This window comes from Sinocyclocheilus grahami, unplaced genomic scaffold (genome assembly GCF_001515645.1).
Source record: "Sinocyclocheilus grahami isolate Dianchi unplaced genomic scaffold, SAMN03320097.WGS_v1.1 scaffold382.1, whole genome shotgun sequence".
Classification (NCBI taxonomy): domain Eukaryota; kingdom Metazoa; phylum Chordata; class Actinopteri; order Cypriniformes; family Cyprinidae; genus Sinocyclocheilus; species Sinocyclocheilus grahami.
The window spans coordinates 1,160,366-1,186,696 of NW_015505561.1; the positions used below are offsets into that span (position 1 = coordinate 1,160,366).

The window sequence follows — 26,331 nt, forward strand, 5'->3', positions numbered from 1 at the left end:
GTAAAAAAAGAAGGGGAGAGGGGGAGGTATGGATGGAGGGAGAGAAGGGGGCGGGGGGAGTATAGCGGCTGCTCCTCTCGTATCAGTGTTGCTTTCGTACCGGGAGGCGGACAGAGCTCGCAAGCTACCGGGTCCTAGATAACGGGACTATCGTAACGGACGCACACGCACTCACAGACGGATGGTGGTGGGACAGAGCCAAAGAGCTGAATTCCTCTTAACGGGTACCGTTATTTGTTTTCTTTTCGTTCAGTTTTAACATTTCGTGCACAAGCAGTGTTGCTCCTTAATTTATTTATCGATTGATTGCGTTTTAATTGCCGGCTCGTGAGTGGAAACCAAGGGGGAGCGCATCGAACCGCTGCGTAGCCTTATACGTGCGTGATTATTTAAATATATTAAGCGATTCTATTATATTTTATACTAAAATTAAAATGCTGCTTGAAATGCATGCAATGTGCGCGAGATAAACCAGACAGTAGGAGAGCTAGAAACCAAATAGAGAAACCAAATATTCCTGTTAAACCTTTGCAAACCGTTTTAAAGCCAGCAACCGCGACTTGATTGTAATGTAACCAAATAGTTTTTGTACTAAAGTGAACACGATTTTGACTCGAGATTTGTTTAAAAAGCGAAACCAAAGTGGAACCGGATCGCGACGCGCGCAAGGCCATTGTGACGTTTACCGACCGCACACCTGGTCTCGCGCGGGATACGCAAAGCCCAGGAAACGTTATGACCGTTAGGACAACAAGTGAGTTTTGAATTTTAAAAAGTCACAGTTTCAGCCAACGGTTCGTCGTTTGAAAGCGTAGGTCTTAAACGTTCTGTTATTCTAATTTGTTGGATAATTTAAGGGATTTTTGCCAACAGAAAGACAAAACAAACGTTAAGTGACCACAAAAACCATTTTTATATATTCCGATTATATTTAGACCGCTTGAAAGATCCCGACTATCCGTCTGTGTGTCAGTCCGAGATAGAGTATCCCTGAGGAAGAAGTAGCCTAGCTAATGACTGAGAGGCACAATACCAAAAATGTAAAGATAGCTTAAGAAATGTACTTAGGTTATACATTTTAAACCAAATAGTTACTATTAACCTACCAAAAAGAAAAAAAGAAACAACCTCAAAACACAATAAGCAACCAAAGAAAAAGAAACTCAAGACAAGCGCCAAATACAAGAGGCCATAGAAGAAAAGGACAACGGATCATGTTTGTTCCTTTGCCGGTGCCGTTGGTGTTTCAGAGAACCGCTCCTGATTTCAGCGCCTGGCGACTCAAGTCTCCGCTGCCTCTGCGCTCCGGTAACTCCGGTAAGAGATACCTTTACCTCCCTCTGGTTAATGTCGGTAACAGCTTTTCTTTTTATTCCCCCTCACACTGAAAATAAAAAAAAATCTAAACGTGGAGCCGAAACACCTGTTCAGCCCCAGACAACCGTCTGAATGAAATCCATATTTTTGTATTTATTAAAAATCACGTTCAGGTCATTTTAGTTCCGTTTGTGTATGCATATATTTTATAAAAATGTGCCACTTTGAGTGTGCATTAGTGAAGGCTGGTTGAGTTAAAAAGACGTCTGCCCATAATTGCGCTTGTTTGAATGGTTCGTCTCGGCCTCTTTTGGCTGCTTTCATCCTTCTGTCCTCTCCGTATCTGCTTCTCCATCTGCCGTCTGACTCTCTTCTCACGACCGGTTCAGGGAATATTCATGTTAATTTATCGATTCCGCCGCAATCGATACACGCAGACTGCGGGGGAAAAGACGGAGCGAGTGCGTGAATTTAACGACAAGTTTGAGAATGATGAGACCGAATGTCACTTTATTTGTTAATAATGCTTTTGACGATTTTAAGTGCTTTTACTTTAGGCATAAATAACGTAGGCTAATTAGCTTAATTTAATTTTAAATTACAGTCATCACTATCTGACTGTACTTAGCTAAGAAAATATTACTAAAGCTTTGGAATACAAGACTTTTTAATAGACTTTGCATAGTTGTTTTCATGTTAGGCCTACAAATAAACAACATATGTGCAGTTATTTGTGGAGCTGCATGTAAATTAACTCATTTCGCAAAATTATTATAGAAATTAATAGTAGGCATATTTACATGAAAAGTGTAACATGACCCTTTAATGCGAAGTGTTACCAAGAATGTAGGTTTGAAATGAAAGAACAACGTATTTTTCCTTGTATAAGGAGTGTTGGTTCTGAAGTAGCCTACTGCATTAGTGAGGGGCGCAGTGTCTGGCGTTCAACGAAACGGAAATTTTCCAACCAGCAGATGGATTAAACGTATGCGCCACTTCTAGATCATGTGTCACCTTAAACATGTCATACACCAGCACACAATGACTGAAATGTAAATAAGGAACTTAAAAACTTCGCGTTGGCACCGCTGCCTTTAACTCTGTTTCATATAAGAACTAAAAAGTGGATACACCATAGGCCTTACTGAAAGTGGACGCCATATTTATTTATTCATGTATTTGCTTGTTTGTTAATGAAAACGAGGCTGAGGGACACAGGTAGAATCAGCTCAAAAGGTTATGCCCATATAGTTAGTTAAATTTTCATATCACCAGTTTTCCAGAGTTTTGTAGATTGCCTTTTTTTTCTTTGTTGCATCTGCAGAACCAATTCAACAGACCTCACAGCTTCTGCTTCATTCACAAAAAGTAAATATGGCGTCTGCCCTGATACCCCAAGTCTTTAAAGGGATAGGTCACCCAAAAATGAAAATTTGTGTAGAACACATATGATGATTTTTAACTTTAACCGTTGCAGTCTATCAGTCATATAATGCATGGCAATGGTAACAAAATCTATGAGTAAAAAAAACGTGCACAGACAAATCCAAATTAAACCCTGAGGCTCGTGACGACACATTGATGTCCTAAGACATGAAACGATCGGTTTGTGCCAGAAACCGAACAGTATTTATATCATATTTTACCTCTAATACACCACTATGTCCAACTGTCTTTGGGCGTGCGCACGGCATCCGGTGCGTGAGGAGTGTACGCGCTCTGGCATAGTTTACGCAAGCGCAGGAAGTGATCTCTCGCGCGTATACGTCACTCATTGTTTGCACAGTCATTGTAGGTGCGACGGCTAATCAAAATGGTACCTGCTTGCACTTATCCAGGTTTGTTCAAACCGACTTGAAACTAAAAGATTACGTTCTCTCGCGCGAACTCATTCGGGAGTGGTGACTTTCCACGTATTCCCAACTTCTGAGCCTGCTCGCCTGAAGTTATGGTTGATTGCTCTTCGGCTGGATATCAACACACCCATTAACGTAAACTATGCCAGAGCGGGTACACACCTCACGCACCAGATGCCGTGCGCGCGCCCAAAGACAGTTGGACGTAGTGATGTATTAAGAGGTAAAAAATTATATAAATACTGTTCGGTTTCTGGCACAAACCAATCGTTTCGTGTCTTAGGACATCAATGCGTCGTCACGAGCAGCAGGGTTTAATTTGGATTTGTCTGTGCATGTTTTTTTACTCTCATAGATTTTGTTGTCATTGCCATGTATTATATGACTGATAGACTGCAACGGTTGGACTTAAAAATCATCATTTGTGTTCTACTGAAGAATCAAAGTCACCTACATCTTGGATGCCCTGGGGGTAAGCAGATAAACATACAATTTTCATTTTTGGGTGAACTATCCCTTTAATTACTTACTGGCGCCTAAATGAGCAAAGAGCCAGACATTAAGCTTTCATAAGCTGCACCACATAATGGGCCCACATGGTGATGTGCTTTCTTTAAATGCAGGTAGGTTAGTGTTAAAATTGGATTGGCCTGCTTGTTTTTAGGCCAGAAGTCTAGTGAACTGGAGGATATTTAGGGAGGAAAAGAGAGAGGGGGATTTCAAATCATTCCTGAAAATGAGAGACATTGATTCTTAAATTTACATTTAAAAAACAATGGTAAAAATAAATGAACGGCGAGCCTTAAAAATTACAGTGAACAATTAATTGTGCAGCAAGTTCATTTTGAACAGGTACTAACAATGTTTTCATGTTTTTATTGATGGATGCGTTATTGATTTCAAATCTAACTTGAACTTGATTGTGTGTGTACTTGTGTTCAGTGTTTGCTTACACTTGTGTGTTTGTTTTGTCTGTTCTGTGTGGTAATGAGCATTTTTAATGTCTGGTGATGAAATAACATTATCACTTGATGTGTCACATTCTATTTTTCTTATATTTAAACTGACTTTTTCCCCTAAATGGAAAAAAAATGAGCTGAATCTATTTGGCGTTCGGCTTCCACTTGGTTTTAAGACTTTAACCTTTTCGGCTTTTAAAATTATGCCAAAGGTTAAACCTTTCACTTCTTTGATAATATAAGACTCAAAATGGACACCAGGTGCCACAGCTGACATTAAATGCTGCAGAGGTCAGAGTGACAAGCGGAGCAGCAGTGAGGATCTTTATGTTGTGTGAGGGAAACTACATTTATGTTCAGCCTTATTTACAGATGATAGACACTATCGAGGGCATTGGTTCAAAGTTTTTACTAGGTTTTTCCAAACCGATGACCATGAAGATATCTAACAGTTTTCACTCTGTGTGTTTACTGTAGAATCTTGGCATCAGGGAGATTGGGATAGTCTGCACACTATATTTATAATGTAGCTTTGAGTGCCTAGGCTGCTGGGAAGCATTTATTTTCTAGCAAATGCTGCACTGTTATTGATGCATCAGTGTTTATTTTCGTAAATGGCAAAGTTAATATTGCGAACATTATCTTGCTATGGCTAATTTGACAATCTGCCCCGTCAGATATTTCACACATTTTCATCACATTGTGTAACACACTCTTTCAAAGAAATGCTATGCAGAGCACCCAAAACACTGGATCTGTAATGTCAGCTAAGCTTTGGTTAAATGTTGCTAATAAAATCAATGCCCTCATTAATGCCTATCTGTAAGTAACACTGTACCTTCCCTCACTAAGCATCTACATTTATATTGGCTGTGTACGAGATGTACAGTTCAGCCCAAAAGTCTGAGATAACATCAAAAACATATAGTTTTTTTATTAAATTAAACCTGTAGATAAAAGTTTTAGAATTTCACAAATTAATAAATAACAGTTGGGAAAACATATTCTGTACCATTCTGTTAAAAATATAAGAAATGCATTATGTTGGCCCTGGCGACTGGTGGAGTCCATGCAGCTCAAATGCATGTAATCATTAAGGTAAAAAGATAACATACAAACACTAAAAAAATGATCTAGCACTAAAATAATACTGATAATATAATTTGTGATACAAATTAGAAAATGAGAACCATTTCCACTAGTTATCTCAAAATTTTGAACCCCGTTGTATTCTGTGTTTTAGCTCTGTAGGGAGGGAATGCTTATAGAGGTGTTTAACAGGTCAACCATTATTTTTAGGCCTTATTTCCCTGGTGCTGTGATTAGGAACCACATTGTTGTACTGTAGTTTTTTGTGCAGTCTCTAAACCCCTTTCAGGGTCACTTTTATGGAATAATAGCCTTATACAATAAATATATCCACAGCCTAATCACTGCAGCAAAACCACAAAATAGTTTTATGCTGCTGTATAAATCCAAGTAGCTGCTCTTTAGGAGAATATAGGGGTGTGCTTGAGGTTAAAGGTCAAATGCGATAAGTCAAGTCTATGGCTCCTTCGCATGTCTGTCTGCGCGGGCAAGCTGTGTTTACACTGATTCAAATTTACAGTTTGATGCGCCGCAAAGTGTTTTAACCTCAAACAGGTATTGATAAAGGAAGATCAGCCCTGCCGTCCGCAGCCAGAGAGCGCGTGTGTGTATGTGTATATAGATCGGATTTGAGCGGGAACGTCAGCGAGTCCCAGTGCTAACATGATTGCGAATGACCAAATGTCCAGCCGGGTTTGTTAGGGACATAATGGGGAATCAATAGACACAACAGAGATGTCAATACAACATGCTTTATTGTATTAAACCACCTCTCTCTTCCCCATCCCGACACCTAGGCTTACCCTCCACACACACAGATGCACGCCAACACACACACATCTACCGGGTTGCGTCTTTTTTTTTCTTTTTTGATGTTGCACTTACAGGAAACTGAAATCATTTGAAGTACTGCACTCATTGCACTAAGTATCTCTGAACACATACACACACATGCATTAAGCCAAACGCACTCACATGCACACGAGAGTTCCCTGCTGAGAGCCTACCTTTCCGATCGGAGCCATCTCTGTCCCTCCATCCATCTCTCTCTCCCTCCTGAGTATCCATGGAGACATTCATAGGCCATTAAGCAGATGGTAATAAAGGGATGTAGGTAAACACTCTCTCCCCTGTGCCGGCCCTCACCTCTGCGATGGAGACCACCATCAAGACCACTGCCGACTAAATGGACCTCATTCGGACTCCAATACCCCGTATCTGACAGGGCCAAGTGTTTTTTTTTCATGCTCTGGTGTGTGTTTGCGTAACCTGGTGTGTAGGTGAGGACGTATGTGTAATGATCGCTGGAGGGACAGTGTGTTGGCCGATTTCTGATAGCTCTTAACACACTGAGCGCTATTACGGCCCGACTGTGTGAAATGGGATCCGGTGGTCATATTGTACAGGCGGAGCAAGACATCGCAATCTCTCTTTCTCTCGATGGACCTTTATCAGACTCATAAACCAAATTACATGGTACGGCCATGTTAATACACTCTCGCTGGTCAACTGTGACCTGTGCCTTTATGCTTCCATGCCTCTCTTGTTGGAAAAACAGTTCATACCAGTTTAAAAAAATTGTTCACGTTAAAATTTCTTACACTTATGTCGTTCCAACACATGACTTTATTTTTTCTTAGAACACAAAAAGAGAAGTTTTGAAGAGTTTCCACGCTGCTTTTTCCATACAATAATAGTGGATGGTGACCAAGAACTGCTCCAAATATAGGACAACAAAAGTGCCATAAAAGCTTCATAGAAATATATTTTGTGTGTGAAATATAGGGCGACACTGAAAATGTGGCATTTGTTTTCCATTTAAACATGGATTTAAATTTTTTTTCAAACAATTAAAAATAATGGTATAAAATAGAAGAAATCTTTAAGGTACTGCTATATTTTTATACACATTAAGTATGTATAGTGGGACATGCTTGCAATGCATTGGCCATGCATTCACATCCACACTCTTGCATAAAGTATGTTTCTAGCCTAAGGTGGTCAAGCTGGTTTGTTGCTGGACTAGGGTGGTCTACCAGCCCGAATATGCATGACCAAGACAGTTTACCCAGGTCTAGCTGATATATATAACTAGCTTAGACCAGTTAGAAACCCCAGAATCTTAATTTCTCAATCTGTCCATCACCCTTTCACTCTTATACTAGTTGATTGTACAGTATGTATACAAGCACCAAATACATTTGCCTTATATCCAGATTGTAAATCTTTCTTTCTTTCTCTGGAAGCAGCGTGTGAATAGCTGTAGGGCTTGTCATTGAGGTCAGGGTCTTACCTCCTCTTAATTAAGCTCAGGAATTAGATTTCACCACACACACACACACACACAGTCACAGACATTTACCCATTTGAAACCACATAGATTTACACCTGTACGCAACTCTTATTATAGAATCCACAATATGAGCCATCTTGCTTTCTCTCTCCACCTCACTGTCATTCCCACTTTTTGAGTCCTTATCAAAGGAAATCCCGCTCTTTTGAAGGAAAAGAGTCAGGGTTCACATGCATTATGCTAATATTTCCACATAGTGAGGTAGATATGTGGGGGCGTGTTAGAACGAGCCGTTTTAGGGGGGCGTGGCAGAGTCTTAACTTTGATAAAGAATATCTCTTTGGTTTTGAGACTTTAGTCTTTGCAACTTCAGGGATCTTATCTATGCACAATCAGCTTGTAACACCCCAAAGAGAAAGGAAAACTTGAAATCGCATCATATGACCCCTTTAAAAGAGCCAATATTTTTCCTAGTGTGATGAACATTTTAAAACTCTAAAGAACCTTTTTCCACGTTAAAGAACTTATTGTGGAATGGAAAGGTTCCATAGATGTTAAAGGCTCTTCATAAAACCATCGATCCCAATAAGGAACCATATTTTTTTAAGAATGTGGAACCTTTCCATTCCAAAAAAGGTTCTTTAGGTTATTAAAATATTCCTCAAACTAAGAAAAAATTTGTTCTTTTAAGAACTGTTCACTGAAAGGTTCGAGGAATCCAAAATTGTTGCAATAGATCTTGAGATTGCCTCCAAATGTATATCCAAGTAAATCAGTTGTGGTTGGTTTGAATATGATGAGAGTTCATAATGATGAACAAAGGCACAATTCTTGTGGTATGTGTGATGCTTCGTGCAGTTTTGGTGACGTATCCAATATAATTTTCTTCACATATGCACTGATGTGATTTGAAAGTGTTAGACCACAATTTTGAATGTTCATTATGAATGAATTAGCACTCACAGAATTAATCCAAACACACAATGACAAAAGCAAACCTAAATGAACCAGTATTATGTCTCCAAAATTGGGAGATATTGGACATTGTATAATGTTAGTTGTAATGGGTCTTTAAGATTGCCTCCAAAATCCAAGAAAATCAACTGTTGTTGGTTTAAATATATAATGACTTATTTATCCAGAGCTGATGAAAGTTCTCAATGATGAACAAATGCGCAGTTCTTGGGGTGCATGAAATATTTTATGCATTTTTGGTGACATATCCATTATAAGTGTTATAATGAGATATTGCACATTGTATAATGTCGTTTGCGATAGATCTTTGAGACTGCCTTTCAAATTTATCTCTAATATCCAAGCAAATCAACTGTGGTTGGTTTGAATATAATAACTGTTGAAATGTTGAAAGTTCTCAGTGATGAGAAATGCATGATTCTTGTGGTATGTGTGATGTTTTATGCCTTTTTGAACGAATCTGTTGTAAATGTTTGTGTGACGTTCCGATAGAATTTCTTGACATGCTTATTGATGCATTTCAAAAGTGTTTGACCTCAATTTCAAATCATCTTTATGAGTCCGGCAGCTTTTGCAAGATTAATCAAAACACGCAAGAATAACACAAAACACTTGGCAGTTAGTAAATACCACAATACACCGCAAATGACCTTTCGCATGTCGTCGAAGCACAGACTGTGAATCGTTGAATCAGAAAGAGACACACGTAAAGGGAATATGAATCAAAACATTTTATCATGTGAACTCAAGGAATGTTTTTGTGCACTGAACAACTTTGTGCGAATGTGGTTGTAGTGTCCTTTCAGAGTTGAAGATTGAAAATAGAAAAGAAAAGAGGGGAGGATTGAGATCGGGACGAAACCAATTAGACCAAATTTGTCGTATTTCACATGAATGAGTTAATGTCTTTAACTGAAAGATTAGTGTTTACTATTGTCATTTTGCATTATTGACACTATTTTCCTAATTAATGCTGTTCAGTTGCTTTGTCACAATCTGTATTGTTAAAAGCGCTATATAAATAAAGGTGACTTGACTTAATGTGGTATCAGAAGTCGCTGAGCTGTAGAAAAGACAGAAATTTTAAGGACAAATGATGTATATATATTTTTAGTATTACAATGTCAGTGTTAATCACAGAAATGTGCAGTTTTCAGAGTTTTTGGTATCCTCAGTTAAACTTCATTAAAATATTATCGGAACAATGCTAAACTTTGCTTGACGACTACAGACTGTCTGAATGCTCTACCATGGATTATAATAGTTTATTGTATAGCTGTAAAAGGAAATGAAACATTACTGTGTACGTGCAATCTGTAGATGCAGTTTTTAAGACCCCTCTTTTAAAACACACACACACACAGATACGAACTCACATACACATCAACTGCGCTTTCGGCCCTAAAAGCCCCTTTTTACTCCCTCAATTTTGTCCATTTCTCGTCCATCCTCTCGGCTTTTATATTAGAAGGCAGTGAGAAACTACATACAGAAAATAACACAAAAAGATGTGCTTGTCAGAATTATGAGCCTCACCGCATGCATCTTACCTTGAAGATTTTTCCTCACTCTTTTATTTATCTGTCGGAAATCACACAGATGACAATTAGGTGTAAATGCTGGTGAATTGGAGCATGTGGTCACTCACTGTATGGCTATGCCATTGTAGTAATGGTATATTGCGTGTGTGTCATTCTTCACTGCTGGAATTATTAAAACATTTGTCACTCTGACGGAGTGCTGGGAGATTGTTCTATCTATCTTTGTTATGCTTTAATGTTATTTCAGCGACAAACGTGGTGATGACCATATGGTCATTAGCAGGGAGTCCATGTTTAAATATAATTTCCAGTCTATTTATTGTTAGAAAAATGTCACATGAATACAAGTAACTCTAATAAGTTGTCATAAAGCATAGTGTTTATTGTGTATGCATTATTGAATTATAGCGACCTGTTATTTTTCAGGCTAATGAAATGAGCTTTTTATTAATTTAATAGCAGAAACTAAAAGTTTGGGGTCAGTAAAAATGTTTTTAGTCTGTTATGGTCACCAAGGCTGCATTTATTTAATCAGAAATACAGTAAAATACAAAGCAATATTTTGTTAAATATATTACAATTTAAAAGACCAGTTTTCTGTTTTTAAATATTGTAAAATGTAATTTATTCATGTGATGCAAAGCTGAATTTTCAGCATCATTACTCCAGTCTCCAGTGTCACATGATCCTTCAGAAATCATTCTAATATGCTGATTTGGCACTTAAAAACATTTGTTGTTATTATAATTATTAAAAACAGGTGTGCTGCTGCTTAATATTTTTGTGGAAACCGTAATATTTTTGTGGAAATCAGATTTTTATGAATTATGGATTCTTTGGCAAACAGAAAGTTCAAAAGCACAGTGTTTATTTGAAATAGAAATCTTTTGTCACATTAGAAATGTCTTTGCTCTCACTTTTTATCAATGTAATGCATCTTAGCAAAAAAGAAAAGTATTATTTCTTTAAAAAAAAATAAAAAAAAATTGACTCCAAACTTTTGAACTTTAGTGTTGTTTAACTGGACATTAAAAAAATGAATATGACATTCTAACTTTTTTATTTGACACTTTATTCCTGCATTCTTCTTTATTTTATTTTTTTTGAAGGTAGAGAAACTCTTAATTACCTTTAATTAATTTGCATCATTAAATACTAAATCACGTGATCAGATTATTAATTTATTTAATTAAAATAACACAAGCTTGTGTAGAGTCACACACATGGTATCGATGAAGAGTGTCCAGAGAGGTCGTTGCGTGTTTCCATCAGTATCGTTCCCGCAATGAGAAGGCTAGTTAACAGGAAGGGGGAGGTGAGCATCCAGGGTTCGGAAATGAGAAATGACCCAACGCCACACCACCAACCCCTCCACCTCTCCCCTCCATGACTGTCCCATCCCCCTCTCCTTTATCCTTCCCCCAGGAAAGAACGCAGCAGAGGGATGGGTCAGGAGAAGAAGGGGTGGAAAAAAGGTGGATGGGGGGTATAACAGAGAGAGAGAGAGAGAGAGAGACAGAAAGCATTAAAATTCATGGCCTTTTTTATTTTCCCCACTGAAAATCAATACTGTCTACTATGGATGAGGTGAACCGGTTGGATGGATAGGTTGTTGTTCATTAAGCGTAAGCTGCAGTGGTGGGGACCCTCAGTAAGGGCTATTGTCCAACGGCAGTGACATAAGGAGAAGCGGACGATGGGCCAAAGCAGGACCATTGAATGGGCAGGTACAAACAGAACACACATGATTCCGAACTGCTCTTACAGATTGATGGAACCGTAGTACTAGGATATTAGGTATTAACATCATGGAAGGGCTAGAACATTCCAAAAAATTATAAATTCAAATGATAAGAAAGAGCAACATAAAAAAAAGAAACTTTATGGCACAAAAAGAAAAAAAAGTCATGAAATATGCACACTTGTGACATTGTGAACTCTTGTGCAGACAAATTCAAATTTGAATCAGTGTAATGGCTGCAAACCTCAAAATAAAGTCCTTATTGAATATAAAGCACATTTGTGACCATTAGATGCTCAAAATCTAATTTGAATCACTGCAAGCTTTGAATTGAATTCTAATCAAAGCGTTAAACTGAATTTGAATCACTGTAACTTTGAATCAAATTTGAATGACTGGAAGATCCAAAACAAATCTGAATCATTTCAATCTTCTAATTAACTTTGAATCTCTGCAAACCTCAAAATGGATTCTAAACTACTTCATCAGTTTAAAACACATTAGTGACCATGTGATTTTCCAAATCAAATTCGAATCAAATCCTAATTAATACAAGCATCAAAATGAAGCTGAATCATTGCAACTTTGAATAAAATTAGAATGGCTGCCAGATTAAAAAATAAATAAAAAATATGAATGACTTTAACTTTTTATTTGACTTTGACTTTCATTGAAACCTCAAAACGAAGTTGAATGACTCTTAATTTAGTTGAGTTTAAAACACATTTGTGACGATGTGAAGCTCAAAATCAAATCTGAACCACTACAAGTTTTGAATTGAAGCTGAATCACTGTATACGGAAAACTGAATTTGAACTGCCGAAAGCTCCAAAACAAGTCTGAATCACTCCAACCTTTCTTGTTGGCTTTGAATCACTGCAAATTTAAAGCACATTTGTGACATTAAAATCAAATTTAAAGAATTGCAAGCTTTGAACTGAATTCTAATCAATGCAAGTGTCAAACTGAATTTTAATCACTGCAACCTCGCATCAAATTTGAATCCTTACAAGATCCAAAATGAAACCGAATCCCTTCAACCTGGTAATTGATTATGAATCACTGCAAACCTTCTTAAACAAATTCAAATCACTCAAATCTCTTTAATTTTAAACAGATTTATGACCATGTGAAACTCTAAATCAAATCTGAATCAGTGCATGGTTTGAATCGAAGTTGAATCAATGCAAGCTGCAAACTGAATCTGAATCACTTCAGCCTTCTAATTGATCTTGAATCATGGCAAAAAAATTAATAATTTTAATCTCTCTAAACTCACAATAAATCACATTTGTGACTGTGAACTCCTTTTGTGTGTGCAATCAGATGTTCTTTCTTCCACTGAAGCACAATATGCTCTTTAAATTATTCTCAAATCAGGCTGGAGAACATGATGATCAGGTTTTGTTCATGTAGCTCCAGTGCTGCTGTCCTTAAAACAAAAGAGATGCACCAGAAATTCATGTATTCATTCTATATTTATATATAAATGTCCTCGTATGCAGACTGTCACTCTCCCATCAGATATGACAGCTTCTTGTCCCAGTTTGTTCACACTCAGCGGTAGTCTGGTTTCTCACTCCATTCTCAGAGGCATGGAGAGACGCTCACCTCTCACACTTCCTCCCCAGGACACCAGGAAGCCCATTACGATTGTGCATATATGTATGTCCAAACGCGCACACACACATACATACATACTTGTGTATATGGTATGTGATCTGTGAGGGGCTCTCTGTGCATAAACAGGACTTGTGAGGCTGGTTACTATGGGGATAGGTGTGGAGGTGTAGGCCCAAGCTTTTTTTCTGACGTGGGTAAAAGAGTCATAAATAATGAAAAGGAAACTGCATTGAAATGCAAAGGCTGAGGCGTAGACATGTGGGTCGTATCGACATTTGTGAATTCTGGGATCCACACAGCGCAGTTTCCATCTCAGACCTGTAGAGCCTGAAAGGGACTGAAATGCAGCAGCATTTCTAATGATCTCAATAAGTTGTCGCTAAATATGTTATAAATTATAACGGTGTTTATTCAGCTAAAGAAAAATGCCGGAGGGTTTTTTTGTGCATTTACAGTAGCACATTTTTATTGCATTTACCCCCCAAAAATGATTGAATATGCAAATGTAATAATTAATTTATGCATTGCACAATTATTTGAGAAGCATATTTATAGTAACAGTTGCTATAAACGAATGGAGCATGCTATTGCATGCATCTTTAGTTATTTTTCAATCATATGTCAGTTAACATTTTTTTCTTCAGGAAAGTATTGCAATAAGCATAAATTAAGTCACAGAAAACATGCATGCTGTTTTTTTCTTTTTAGAATATAATCCTTTTTTCATACTATTAATTATTAAATGCTTTTATTATTTTTACACAAGTGCAAATATGAACTAAATTTTCACAACAATCTTTGAATCAGATTTCAGTCAACAGTCTTCAAACGGAATGTGAATAACTGCAAAGTTGAATCGAATTTGAATCACTGCAAGCTATAATTGAAAACAAATCAGTGCATGCTTCAAAATGAATTTGAATCACTACAACAATGAATCGAGTTTGAATCACTGCAAGCTTTGACTCAAATTCGAATTACTGAATGTTTCGAACTGAATCTGAATCACTGCAACTTTGAATCAAATTTGAATAACCGAACGCTCCAAAACAAATCTAAATCACTCCAACGTTCTAATCTACTTTGAATTACTGCAAACTTCAAAACTAATTTCATCACTTGAAATCACTTTAGACTTGAATTGAAACAATGCCAATTTGAATCCTATGTTCAAATCCATACAAGTTTTGAATTTTATTCTAAAGAATTAAATCTGTGAATTGATTCTAAATGACCGCAAGCTTTAAATCAAATTCGAATCCCCCCAAGCCTCAAAATAAACCGAATCTGCACTTCGAAACAGCTTAGATTATAATGGGAGTGTTTTAGTTTTGCCGTGCCGCTCCCTCGCAGTATAGATGGGGTTTTATAGACTTTCAGATGACAGATAGAGGTTTGAATTGCACATTGAATCGCACTTTGAGTGGCCTTTTTTTATATCTAAGATTACACATGGAGGTGGACATCACGGATATAGGCCTGAAGTACAGATAGAGGTTGGAGTGCATTTTATGCTCACAGGTGAGGACAAATGTATGTGTGTGTGCATCTGTGCGCGTGTGTTTGTGTGTGTGTGAACGCAGACCCTTTGAAGTGGAAAAGGCCTCTGGTTGGCAGTAGGCCAGTGCATCAATAAAGGCAACTGGAGTTTGAGAGCCAGTGAGAGGCATTTAAGTTCCATTTCTCCTAGGCCTTACAGCTCAGGAAAGACCTGCTCTCTCTCTCTTTCTCTCTTGTCTGTCTTTCACGCACGCCCTCACAGAGAGAGCGTAATCAGGCCAGACTTGTGCACTACAATGTTGGAGTGTGCCATAATTGAATATGTGTGTCCAGCTGTTTATGTGTGTGTGATTGGTTGCTGATTTTGAAGTGGCTTGTTAGACACACTAACACAGTAGGGTTGACTTTCAAGTTTAATCATGAAAGATGTATTTTTGTACAAGGTACAAAGCACACAGCTGCAGTGGGAGATGCAAGCACGCACTTCTTTCTTTAGTTCTTGCCTGCTAATCTGGCTTCACGTTGTCACTAATAACCGTGACGCCTAACCACACCTCTCACTTTGTCCACCTGTTTCCTCAGCAGCGATTTACTATTTAGCATCAAGAGGTGGAAACCTGTGATTTATGCAGAAATATATAGTTCAGTCATGAAACTCTAGATGGCGCAGGTGACGGGTTGTTAACATAACTGATGATATTCAGTTAAATGACTTGGCACAGCTAATTGGTTCATCCTGCATATGCAGCCAATGAGCTTACTGCCTTGCATTTATATGGCTGGCTAGCATTCACTAGAGATTCCTGCAGCGCGCTTTCAGAGTTTCTCTGAAACCCTCCACCTTCCCCAGCTCCACCTGTATAGATCTCCTACGGGTTATTTTATATGCCATTTGTGCAGCAGCAGTATGTCTTAAATACTCATGGCACCGTATCGCCATATGCATTGGCAGTAGCAAGTTCCTGTACTTGCTTGCAGCACCAATAATCTACAACTACAGCAATAACCAACAGCAGCAGCGTAGCAGATCTATTCCGCCAAGACCAAATACATTAACATTGTCATATCCATCACCATGCTAAAATTTTCCGAGAGTTGTCATGATTGAACTTGTTAATCCACAGTATCTCAATCTCTTTCCAGAAGTGTTGCAGTTTAAAGGCTTTTTGCTATTTTTATTTATTTTGAGTGTGACTCGAACCCGAGTTGCAAGGCTTAAATGTATGTGTGGGACATGTAGAAGGCCAAAAACATACTTTATGCCATGCTTTTTTTAAATTTAAACTTGCAGTTAACTTCAGTACTAAAATGGTCATCTTAAAACATCTAGAACAGGTTTTTGATAAGCTTTTTGATGCCACAGACCCTCATGTAGAGAATATAGAAACAACTATATACACATATATTTGTATCAATGTATCAGTATAAAGACCCATTAATATTGGGAAAATATACAGTATATTATAAATGAGCATTATTATAAACAGTTATTTTAAATATCTGGTAATATTATTTGGTAATATTCACTTTATTTACAATTACTTACTTTAACACAAAAATGTACTGTATTTTTTTTCTACACACCTTTAGAGTACTGTTAACCTAAATATATAAGACTTGGGCTGTGAATATTTTCCTATTAAATATTCAATAATTCATCTCATAATTTCCCACCTTTATTCCACAGAATGGAAAAATTGTAATGTAAAATTTTGTGCATTTTAATTGATTTTAATATGATCATGATTGTTTGGCAAATTACTCGTGCTCCTGTTTTGCAAGTCATCTGCTTAATGCATACATGTATATGTTTTAAATTATGTATTATTTTTTAACCTTTTTATTTGTTTTTTTTGTGCAAACCCTTAACCCCCCACCCTCTGACTTTTTTTATTTTTTTATGATATAAACCTTATATCATTGCATTATGGACAAATTGCATTATGGTTTGTAACACTTTTTGAAAAGCAGTATAGTGGGAAATTGCGCTTGCATTTTAAGAGGTGTATATGGTCTGAGTTTTAACCACTAGCCCAAAGTTGAGTTGGCTTTTTTAATTTATTTATTTTTATTGAATTGTACAGATTAAAAAAAAAGTTTAAATGCTTTAAAGGTGCAGTAAGCGATTTCTGAGAAACGCTGTTGAAAGTGGATCGGGCCGAGCACCAAAACACACTTGTAGCCAATCACCAGTAAGGGGCGTGTACAGTAGTGATGGGGGAGGTGCCTGTGTTGAATATCATGTTCAGAAATTTGGGGGGCGGAGGCAAGATAGGGGTGTGATTCTTTTGGGTAGGGGCGTGTTTGTTTTGGTGATTTCAGATATCAACAGCATTTCTCAGAAATCACTTACTGCACCTTTAAGTGACATCAAATTACAGACAGAATGAGCAAAACAACTTTTTGTGTGTTCACTAACAACGACAAATAATGGCAGCATTTATACTCTCATTTTCCTTTCATTGACCTAACACAGGGGTAGGCAAGTTCGGTCCTAGAGAGCCGCAGTCCTGCAGAGTTCACCTCCAACCCTAATCAAACACACCTGAACAAGCTAATCAATGTCTTCAGGATTACTAAGGCTATAGGCAGGTGAGTTTTTTTTCAGGGTTGGAGCTGAACTCTGTAGGACTGCGGCTCTCTAGGACCGAACTTGTCTACCCCTGACTAACAAAACACTCTCCTCTCTTTGTCCACCACTGCCTTTTTTCTGTCCCGTTTGCTTCGTACAACTGTTGCATCACTCAGCTTTTTTTTTCTGCTAACTCACAACCTATTTGTAGTACCTCCACAAAACACGCAGCCGTCCTCCCTCGCTCTCTGTGTGCGTGTCTCTCTCTCTCCCCTTCTCTCTATTGATCTAGTCATAGTTTTCTGTCTTCAGCCTGCTGGCTGGCTGGCTTTAATCAATACAGATAATTGTCTGCTTTCTCCCGATGCCAAACAGTCTGTGTTTTTTCTCAATGAATCCAGGTCTTCCCCCAACTTACACACATACACACACACACAGGGCCCACCAACCCGGGATTCCCCCCCCCATTAATGACGGGAGATAACCTGCTTTCCTTACCGATTTTTCCTCCACCCCTCCGCTCCCCCTCTCATCGATTGCCGTGAGATATCGCCCCATGTGCCCCGCTCTCAGTGTGTAAACACGCCGAACACGTGGCGCCAGAACTACACACGCTCGCGCATAAACAAATATGCCAAGCGTGCATTAGCAAATATGCGAAATGCTGGCATTGCTCTGGTTTGCTCTGTCCGATTAAAAAAGGCACAGACGTCACTGTATATTCATCTGAACGACTTTGCCTTGCAGTTCATTGTTATGCTGTCGCCAAATAACACAAAGGTTCAAATAGCTTCAACATCAGGCTTATAAATAATTGTTTACTTAGTGAATTCAACTCAGGTATCTTCTGATTTCATTGTGTGGACTGAGTTGATGTTCAGTATGTACTGAATCTAGCGTTGACCTTGGATAAACAACTTTTGCAGGTTATTGTGTGGGCTTCGCATCCTCACTACGAACCCAATTTATCTGAGTTGATTTGAAGTTTTTGAGCATTTTTGTACAGAGGCGGTTTCAAAAACCCACTCATTCAGACGCTCGCCCTGCCGTTCCTTAAAAAACCTGGTGACAAACATCACAGGTCAGAGAAAAGGCAAGGACATCTTTTCCAATAGCAGCGTTCCTCTGGATATTGTCAGGCAAGATTTTGTAAATCTTTAAAAGCGAAGGACTTATATACGTACAGAGCCATTTTGAGTTCAAGGTCATCGCTTAGAAATTATGCTGACGAAATTCGGAGACGGTTTGAATGGAAGCGTTCGCTCGATCAAAACTGCATTTCTATCATGAAACATTTTTTTCTTCTTTTGCAGATGACTTGAATGATACTCTTTAGACGTTTCAGCATCATTAAGCATGCAGGAGAATCTGTTTCTTTGTCAGGTTAATGCTACATATAATAGCATTCATGTGTTAAAGACAACATGAAATCAATATCGACTCCATTTACTTTATTAATAAATGCCCTCTGGTCTTATTGTGCACGATTCATCAATGCATGCATTTGTAAAGAGGAAATTTTTTTATTTTTTATAATCTGTCATTCATTTCTCTGTCTGTGACTTGATTAACTTGATGTAACTTGGGCAGCATGGTTGGGGAAAATAATATTAACCAATAACATCACAGTATGATGTTTTTCTACAGCACTAATCCAATCAAGTCTGTCAGAGATGCAAATTGGTTTGCAACCAGAGTTTGAGTCTAGCTTTCCCAATTTTCACTTATATTGCAAAAAAGTGGCAATGGATAAATTGAAGTCCTGTCTATTATTTCAATTTATTCTAATATTAAATCTTCTTTCACTTTAAAAACATACACTTTGCGTGTTGCATTAATATATTCTTTATTGTCTTATTACACTACTATTGTTCACTTTGTGATACTAATTTGTTCCTCTATCCAGTAGTCAGTGGTCCAGTGTCCAGTATTGCGGTACTGGAGATTCAGCCATTTTGTGCGTCTGATTTTTTGCTGGTGCAATGAGAACACGGCCTGATCCAATTTGTGTTGGTCACCAGTGTGAAATGGCGGTCGGCCGGGGGACCGGCGCTCTCCAAAGCCTCTCAGCTCTCTTCCTCTCCTCGTTTTTCTCTCTCTTTCAGTCTTTCTTTCAGCTGGTGATGTGCCACTCACCCAGCACCTCACTACCCTGGCACCCAGCACGACCACAACCCAGCAATCAACACACGGCACACATATATACATGTGCATACACACACATACATGCAGGCACTGACACAAAGAAGCTGAAGAAGAAATCAGACTAAAGATGAAATCAGACTATGGACATATATATATTTTTTTGGCATAGTGTTTTTTTATATTCACTGAGATATAAATATTTTTCAACTTAGGTTACACTGTTAAATAACTATAATAATAATTTATATATATAATTACATGTATACTAAATAGGTTATATTGTAAAATTATAAAATATTATTTTTAAAATTATATATTTTAAAATATTTAAATTGTAAATAATAATAATATTTATTATTATTATTATTATTATATCATTAAATATTAAATATCCATAGAAAAACATCCATATTGATGTGATGTTGATGTAACACATTTATTCATTACATCAACATCATATATAGTTTTAGAAAAATCCGATACAATTCTTACTGTAACTTTGATAAGACAGAGGAAGCTGTCTTAGTGTCTTTTTTAAATAATCAGATTTTTAAATAATTACTTCGATATAATTTTTAAACTTAACAGGTTACACTGTTAAATAATTATTATTATTGTTATCATTATATTCAGTACTTAAAATATTTAACAAAATATTATTTAAAGCTATATAAAATGTTCTATATTTTAGTTAATAACATTTGATAGATATTATAAAATATAGGTGTGTGTGTGAATAGTGAATATTTAAAACAAAAAAAATCCATATTGTCCATATTATGATGGTATGATGTTGATGTAACATCATCAGTCGATGTATACAACCATTCGTAACTTTGATAAGACAATTTTTGAAGACTTTAGTTATTTTTAAATAAGGATACACCTAAACAAATTCCATAACTCAAAGACTTCAAAATAATTTTTGATTCATGTTCTTAAAATGACTTTTTGAATAAGATGGTATCAGTAGCCATTCATTTTACACATTTTCATGACTTGAATTTATTTTTACGTCCACAATAAGATCTGTTTCAGTTCTGTCTGCACCTTTTGACAGAAAGTGCAGTTCCCTAACACACTACAAATCAAAAGGTGACTTCACAGAGTACCTTTAAGCCACATTGAGCACACACACACTCCCCTTTCAACATCTTTAACACAAAAAACACATATCTTGCCATTTCCCCTTCAAATACACACTCACTGTGATTTTGGCAAAATTGCCATGCTTGACGACCATATAGCCGACGACGTAGCAACAAAGAGAGCGAGCGAGCGATGGATGGATGGGGGGAGATGGGGGTGTTTGTGTGTCATTTGGTGAGTGAACATAAGTGGCACTGAGGCGGTAGAAAGGTAGGCTGATGGAGAGGGCGAGGTAAAATTAGACCGCAGAGTGGCCACCTTTTTTTGCACAGCCAGAGCTTAGGACGCCGTCCGAGAACGAATGTGGCCATGAGCCTCGCCATTCAAAATGGAGTTTGGTTAAATAACCTGCGAAAGAAGCGCAGGTGCCGGGGCCGAAATAGACGGGGGAAAAGCACAGAAGAGGAGGTTGAACACACCCCAGGGAACCATGGGTGAAAAACCTTGCCCAAGGGCACAAGCGAAGGGTAGAGGGGGCCTTCATCTATCCAACTATCCCTCTCCTCCCTCCATTCTTCAGGGGAATTGTCAGTCAGTGTATTTCCACACAGCCATCCTAATGTTTCCCGATGCCGAGGCACTGTTAGCATCGCTGCCAAGCTAGCCGACAACAACACACCTACCTTACAAAACAGCCTTCGATCCTCCGAGAGCAGCACGTAACTTCCTGTGGATTTCTCTCCCTCTTGTCACTTTTTCACAGGAATGTTGACATTTGTTGAGCCCACATCAAAACTAGCGCTTAGCCAAGTGCGCGAGGTGATAAAAGAGAGACGGGAATGGAGAAATTAGGCTGAGGACGAGGGAATAAGAGATCTGTAAGTTTGTGTGTATTCATCCATGTTTGAATTGGGAGGCCCGCTGTTGATTCGACTCCCCGCCACACTCGCGCAAGAAGTGCTCGGGTAAATACAACCCAAAGCATCTCCAAACTGTGATTTTTGAATCCCCAGGCCGCATAAATGACACAAAAAGAGTGCGTGAGAGAAAGCGAAGCAGAACAAGAAAGAAATATGAAGAAGTAGAAGAAACGAGAGGCAAGGGGGAGGTTGTGGGCGTTGCAAAAGTGCCTCCAATATGCGCGGGTCTGAGCACCCTCCTAGAGGGGCCCCGATCGATACCAACTCGGAGCAATAAAGCTTTCTCCCTGTCATCTCCACAGAATACAAAGCAGAATGGGGGAGAGAAGGGGAGGGTGGTGGTGGAGGGGGGATAGAGGGGTGAAAAGCTGTTCCGCTAGCCAGACCAATTTCCTAACCCTCCCTTCTCCTCTCCCTCCACCTTTTTTAGCCCTCCAACTACTACTACTACCACTATGCACACCACCTTTTCTCTCCCTTTTCACGCACCTCTCCCGGTCCGCCTCGACTCGAGGTGTTGTGTCTGCTTATATTATTAATAGTGTTTGAATAAATAAACTTAATAATTCATCTCCGCAGTTTTAACCGGACTGATAGCGGGTGAAAGATTCCACAAGATCCAGCCCAAATGAAAGAGGAATGCGGATGGACCGGCTGCCGGGTTGGACGAGCAGGCCAGAACAGGTTTGAGGTCGTAGCCTTAGCATGTGAGAGAGATGGATGTGCAGGTGAGGAAAGAAATCAAGAAAGACGTGCGGCGCAGGCAGCGAGGAAGAGGTCAAATAAGTGTTCTCTTTAATTGAGAGCCAATTTAAGTCCAGTGCAATCGATAAACCTATACACCGAGCAATCTGCCGTCCCCCATAACACATACATCATGCTGTTTAGTCGCTTAGTAAATTCTGTCACGGACGGACACCGACCCCCAGATGGGATTCGTTCGGATTGGCTCGGCGCTCATTGAACCTGCCACACGATTTGGATTTCTGTACATTTTGGGCATAATTATACGCTGCCTCTCTCCACGTCTGAGCCTTCCCTCTTATCCTTTATTAGAAGACAGCTGTGTAAATCTTCTCCTGTCATTCCCTCCTTTTATTGTACGATCACAATGCACCTGCACTCACTTTTCTTCTCCTCCTCTCTTTGTCTCTCTACCCGTCCTGCGTTTACTCATATCTTAATATGGCTCCTGCCACTTTATTTCGCCCGTCGTCCACTCCATCCCTGACACCTCCTGTCGGGGTGAAATAATAGAAGGACAGAGGGTCGGGGTGGATGGACAGAGGGATGGAGGAAGGGTGGAAGCGTCGGCTTCCCTCCCTGTTTTGCGCGTTCCCCCTGGGAGGGTGGTAATAATGGTAGCCATACAGGGGAGGGGGGCGAGAGGAGCGATTATTGTCTTGTAGGGAGTCAGAGGTATCGATCGGCCCAGAAATATGTGGTGCGCGAAAGAGGTACTGTATCGGATATAATATACACTCCTGAGACGGCTGGCGCAGAGGCGCACACACACACAATAACACAAAATACCAACCCGGAGATGCTCACGTACACACACAAATACAAAATACCCACCGCCGGAGAGGCTTACGCACACTCGAGCACAAATATATTTACGTAAATCCGCTCTTAAAATGTGTGCGGCTAAGATGCACTTGAAACACACACACACAGCTAGAGGCCAAGAAAATATGACATGTTATCCGAAAACACACACAATACACTAATACAGATGATTCATATGAGCCAAAAAAGCTCTTCAAATTGCATTAAATTGCATTCATGGAAGTGTTTTGTTAAGAACAGAAAAACATAATTTTGACCTCAGAAATACCCCTAAAATGCATGTTGGTAAAGTCCACTACATGGTATAACATGGTGTTACACTATCTGGTCTGAATTTGTGTTGCGTTCCTGTTTGAAGTGTGCATTAATATTTAAATAAGGATATTTGTTTGTCCGAACAAGAACAAACCAACTTATTACTTGGAGCCAGAACATTTCAGGTTTTTAGTTTGATTATCACATACACGCTCACACACACACATGCAGGTCTTTCACTGCTGTTGCCTGGCAACGTGGCTATGTGTCCTATTGGAGAGCTGTGCTGTCCAGTGATGTCATGACCGCAGCTGACCAGCACTGCTGCACACGCTGTACAGAGAGAGAGGGGGAAATATACTGAGCGACAATTGCCTTGAGTTACTATAAAGTTTTGTTGTAGCATTTATATTTCTTTTGTGTAGAATTGTTAAAATATAATATAGAAATAAAAATAGACTTAATTATAGATATATTTACATACCACAAATTATATAATATATATATATATATATAGATAGATAGATAGTGATGCAACTAAATGTATTATTAAAACATACCATGTCATGTCTGAGTGAATCTTGAATACAAAAGCTTGGGCAGTACATGATGCAACTTTATTAGTATATTTCAGTTACGGACAGAGAGGAAGTGCGAGAAAGGTCTACTTTTATACCTATACCCTCCATTGTTCTGCGCCATTGTCTTTAAATCAGGTCAACAGCCGATAAGATTTAACACCCTAACCTGCCTCTGCATCTCTCCTTGAGTCAAGGGGGAGTCACTGCTGTGCCTGAAGTATGGGAAGGTGTGTGTGTTTGCACTGCATCTTTAGAGCACTGTGTTTGTTGAATTGGTGTTGTATTAGTTTTGGTTAAAGGAATATTCCTGGTTAAAGCACTGTGGATGGTGACTGTGGCATGTTCAAGATTATCACAGAGAACATTTCTGACACATACTTCAATTTGTACATAAAAAAGAAAAGAAAAAAGTATTGGGCAGTTTTGCACTTACAGTGAAAGTAAATGATTAGCCTCATAGACTTCCATTGTAAGTTCATTTTCATACACATTTTGTTTGTTTAGCCAGAATTTTTTTTTCCCAATATGGGCTTCATGTAGTAACATGTAAATTCAGACAAAAATATTATTTATTGTGTCATATTATGCTAATAATATATTAATTAAATATATATTTAAATAATAAAATATAAATATCATGATTTTAATAAATATTAAGTAATAAAGTAAAAGTGATAATAAAATGTAAAAAAATAAAAATAAAAACCTTAATGGATTGGGTAACACTTACAAATGTAAATTTAAGGGTTGAATCGGGTATTTAAAATGGACAGTTTATCACTTTTTACACTGTACTGTGTGAGGTAAAAGTTTTATTTAAATTGATTTGTTAAAATAAATGCAAGTTGGTGATTGATGGTTTTGTGGCTTGGATATTTGACAGATAAAATATGTTAGTGTAACAAAACCAAATATTTTAAACATAAAAACTTCATAAACATATTTCTGTCTTTAGTGTTAAATGTTGTAGTGTAGTATTTTTATATGTTAGATCAGAACTCTTGGCAATAATATCAAAATAACAAAATTGACAAATTTATACCTTTTTTTTTTTAACCTTGCATGTCAGCTTCACATTAAAATCAGACTCAAGCAAAGATATATGTACATACATGTGTTTGTGTACCCGTCGTTTGGCACCTAATTGCATCAAAACTAATTGGGGCAGCGCAACTAGTCTGTGATCAGCGACCCACCGTTATTTATAGAGCCGTCCCTGAGAGAAACGCCGCCTCCTGTTCCTCCGAGGCAGACGTACCCCTCACTGGCTTCCCCAAAGGTCAAGGGGGGCAAGACCAGGGGGAGGGGGAATGAGGGAGGGTGCGCAGCGGACTGACCCTTGACCCTAACACACGCCACCCAGCATCCCTCTTTCAGTCTCTCGCACGGACGGACACACACACACACCCACGCGCCGTCTGTCATGGCCCTGACAGGCGTTACTGAGGAGCTTCGGGGGCACATAAAAGGGGCCCCGAAAACTTGCTAAACCCCTGACCGTGACCCTGAGCATTACACACACACATATTCACAAGACAGATCCATTATGAGCGCTGGGGTAAAAGGCTTAAACTAGAGGACGCATCAACTGTCCTGTGGGTAAATCAGTGTGTGTGAGGGGTTTGTGCGGTGAAGTGTGCAAGTGTGCGTATGCATTTTCAAAACAAATGCAAGCAGGTGAATGATGGTTGTATAGCTTGGATATTGCACGGTTAAATCGTTAGTGTGACACACAAAACTCAAGGTTTCATTACTGCTAAAATTTGTAGTATTATACTTGTACTATGTACAAGCAATATTTTTGATCAGAAACATTGGCAATAATATTAAATTAAAAATATTAAACTAGATAACTAGAATTAAGGGTATATTTCGCGACTGAAAACGAGGTTGTGAAGAGTAGGCATGCAGGCTATTTAATTATTTACCTGATTCAACATTGAAAGTCAATCTTATTATTCTATTATAATATTTCCCGATGACAAAAAAACGCTAGAAAAAAAGTATTGTTAAAATTAGACGCGATATAAGCTTATTAAATCTATGAAAACGAGGTTTTCATAAATGGCGACCTTCCCGAATAATGTCTGTTAACGTTTAAATGGCATCATGGTTAAAAGCTCTTAATAATATAATTGTTTCTCTTTTAAGTCCCAGAACTCGACAGCAACATAATTTACTCTGAACAAAATGGCTTTCCAAATATAAAAAGCTCAACCAGATGTAAAAAAAAAAAAAAAGAGAGAGAAACGTTATATTAAAAATCAGAGGAAGACGTTGAAGCAGAAACGACTTGAGATATCATT

The 26,331-nt window shown here is 38.4% G+C and overlaps 1 protein-coding gene across 1 annotated transcript in view; it reads left to right on the forward strand.

The window, feature by feature from the left end:
* The first annotated feature begins 1,214 nt into the window (after nt 1-1,214).
* The window catches only part of LOC107549828 (POU domain, class 2, transcription factor 2-like), a 52,978-nt gene continuing 27,861 nt past the window's right edge, over nt 1,215-26,331 (forward strand). Inside the window, exon 1 of the mRNA XM_016231001.1 lies at nt 1,215-1,317. Within this exon, the coding sequence (XP_016086487.1) occupies nt 1,215-1,317 (103 nt within the window). The remainder of the gene's footprint in view (nt 1,318-26,331) is intronic.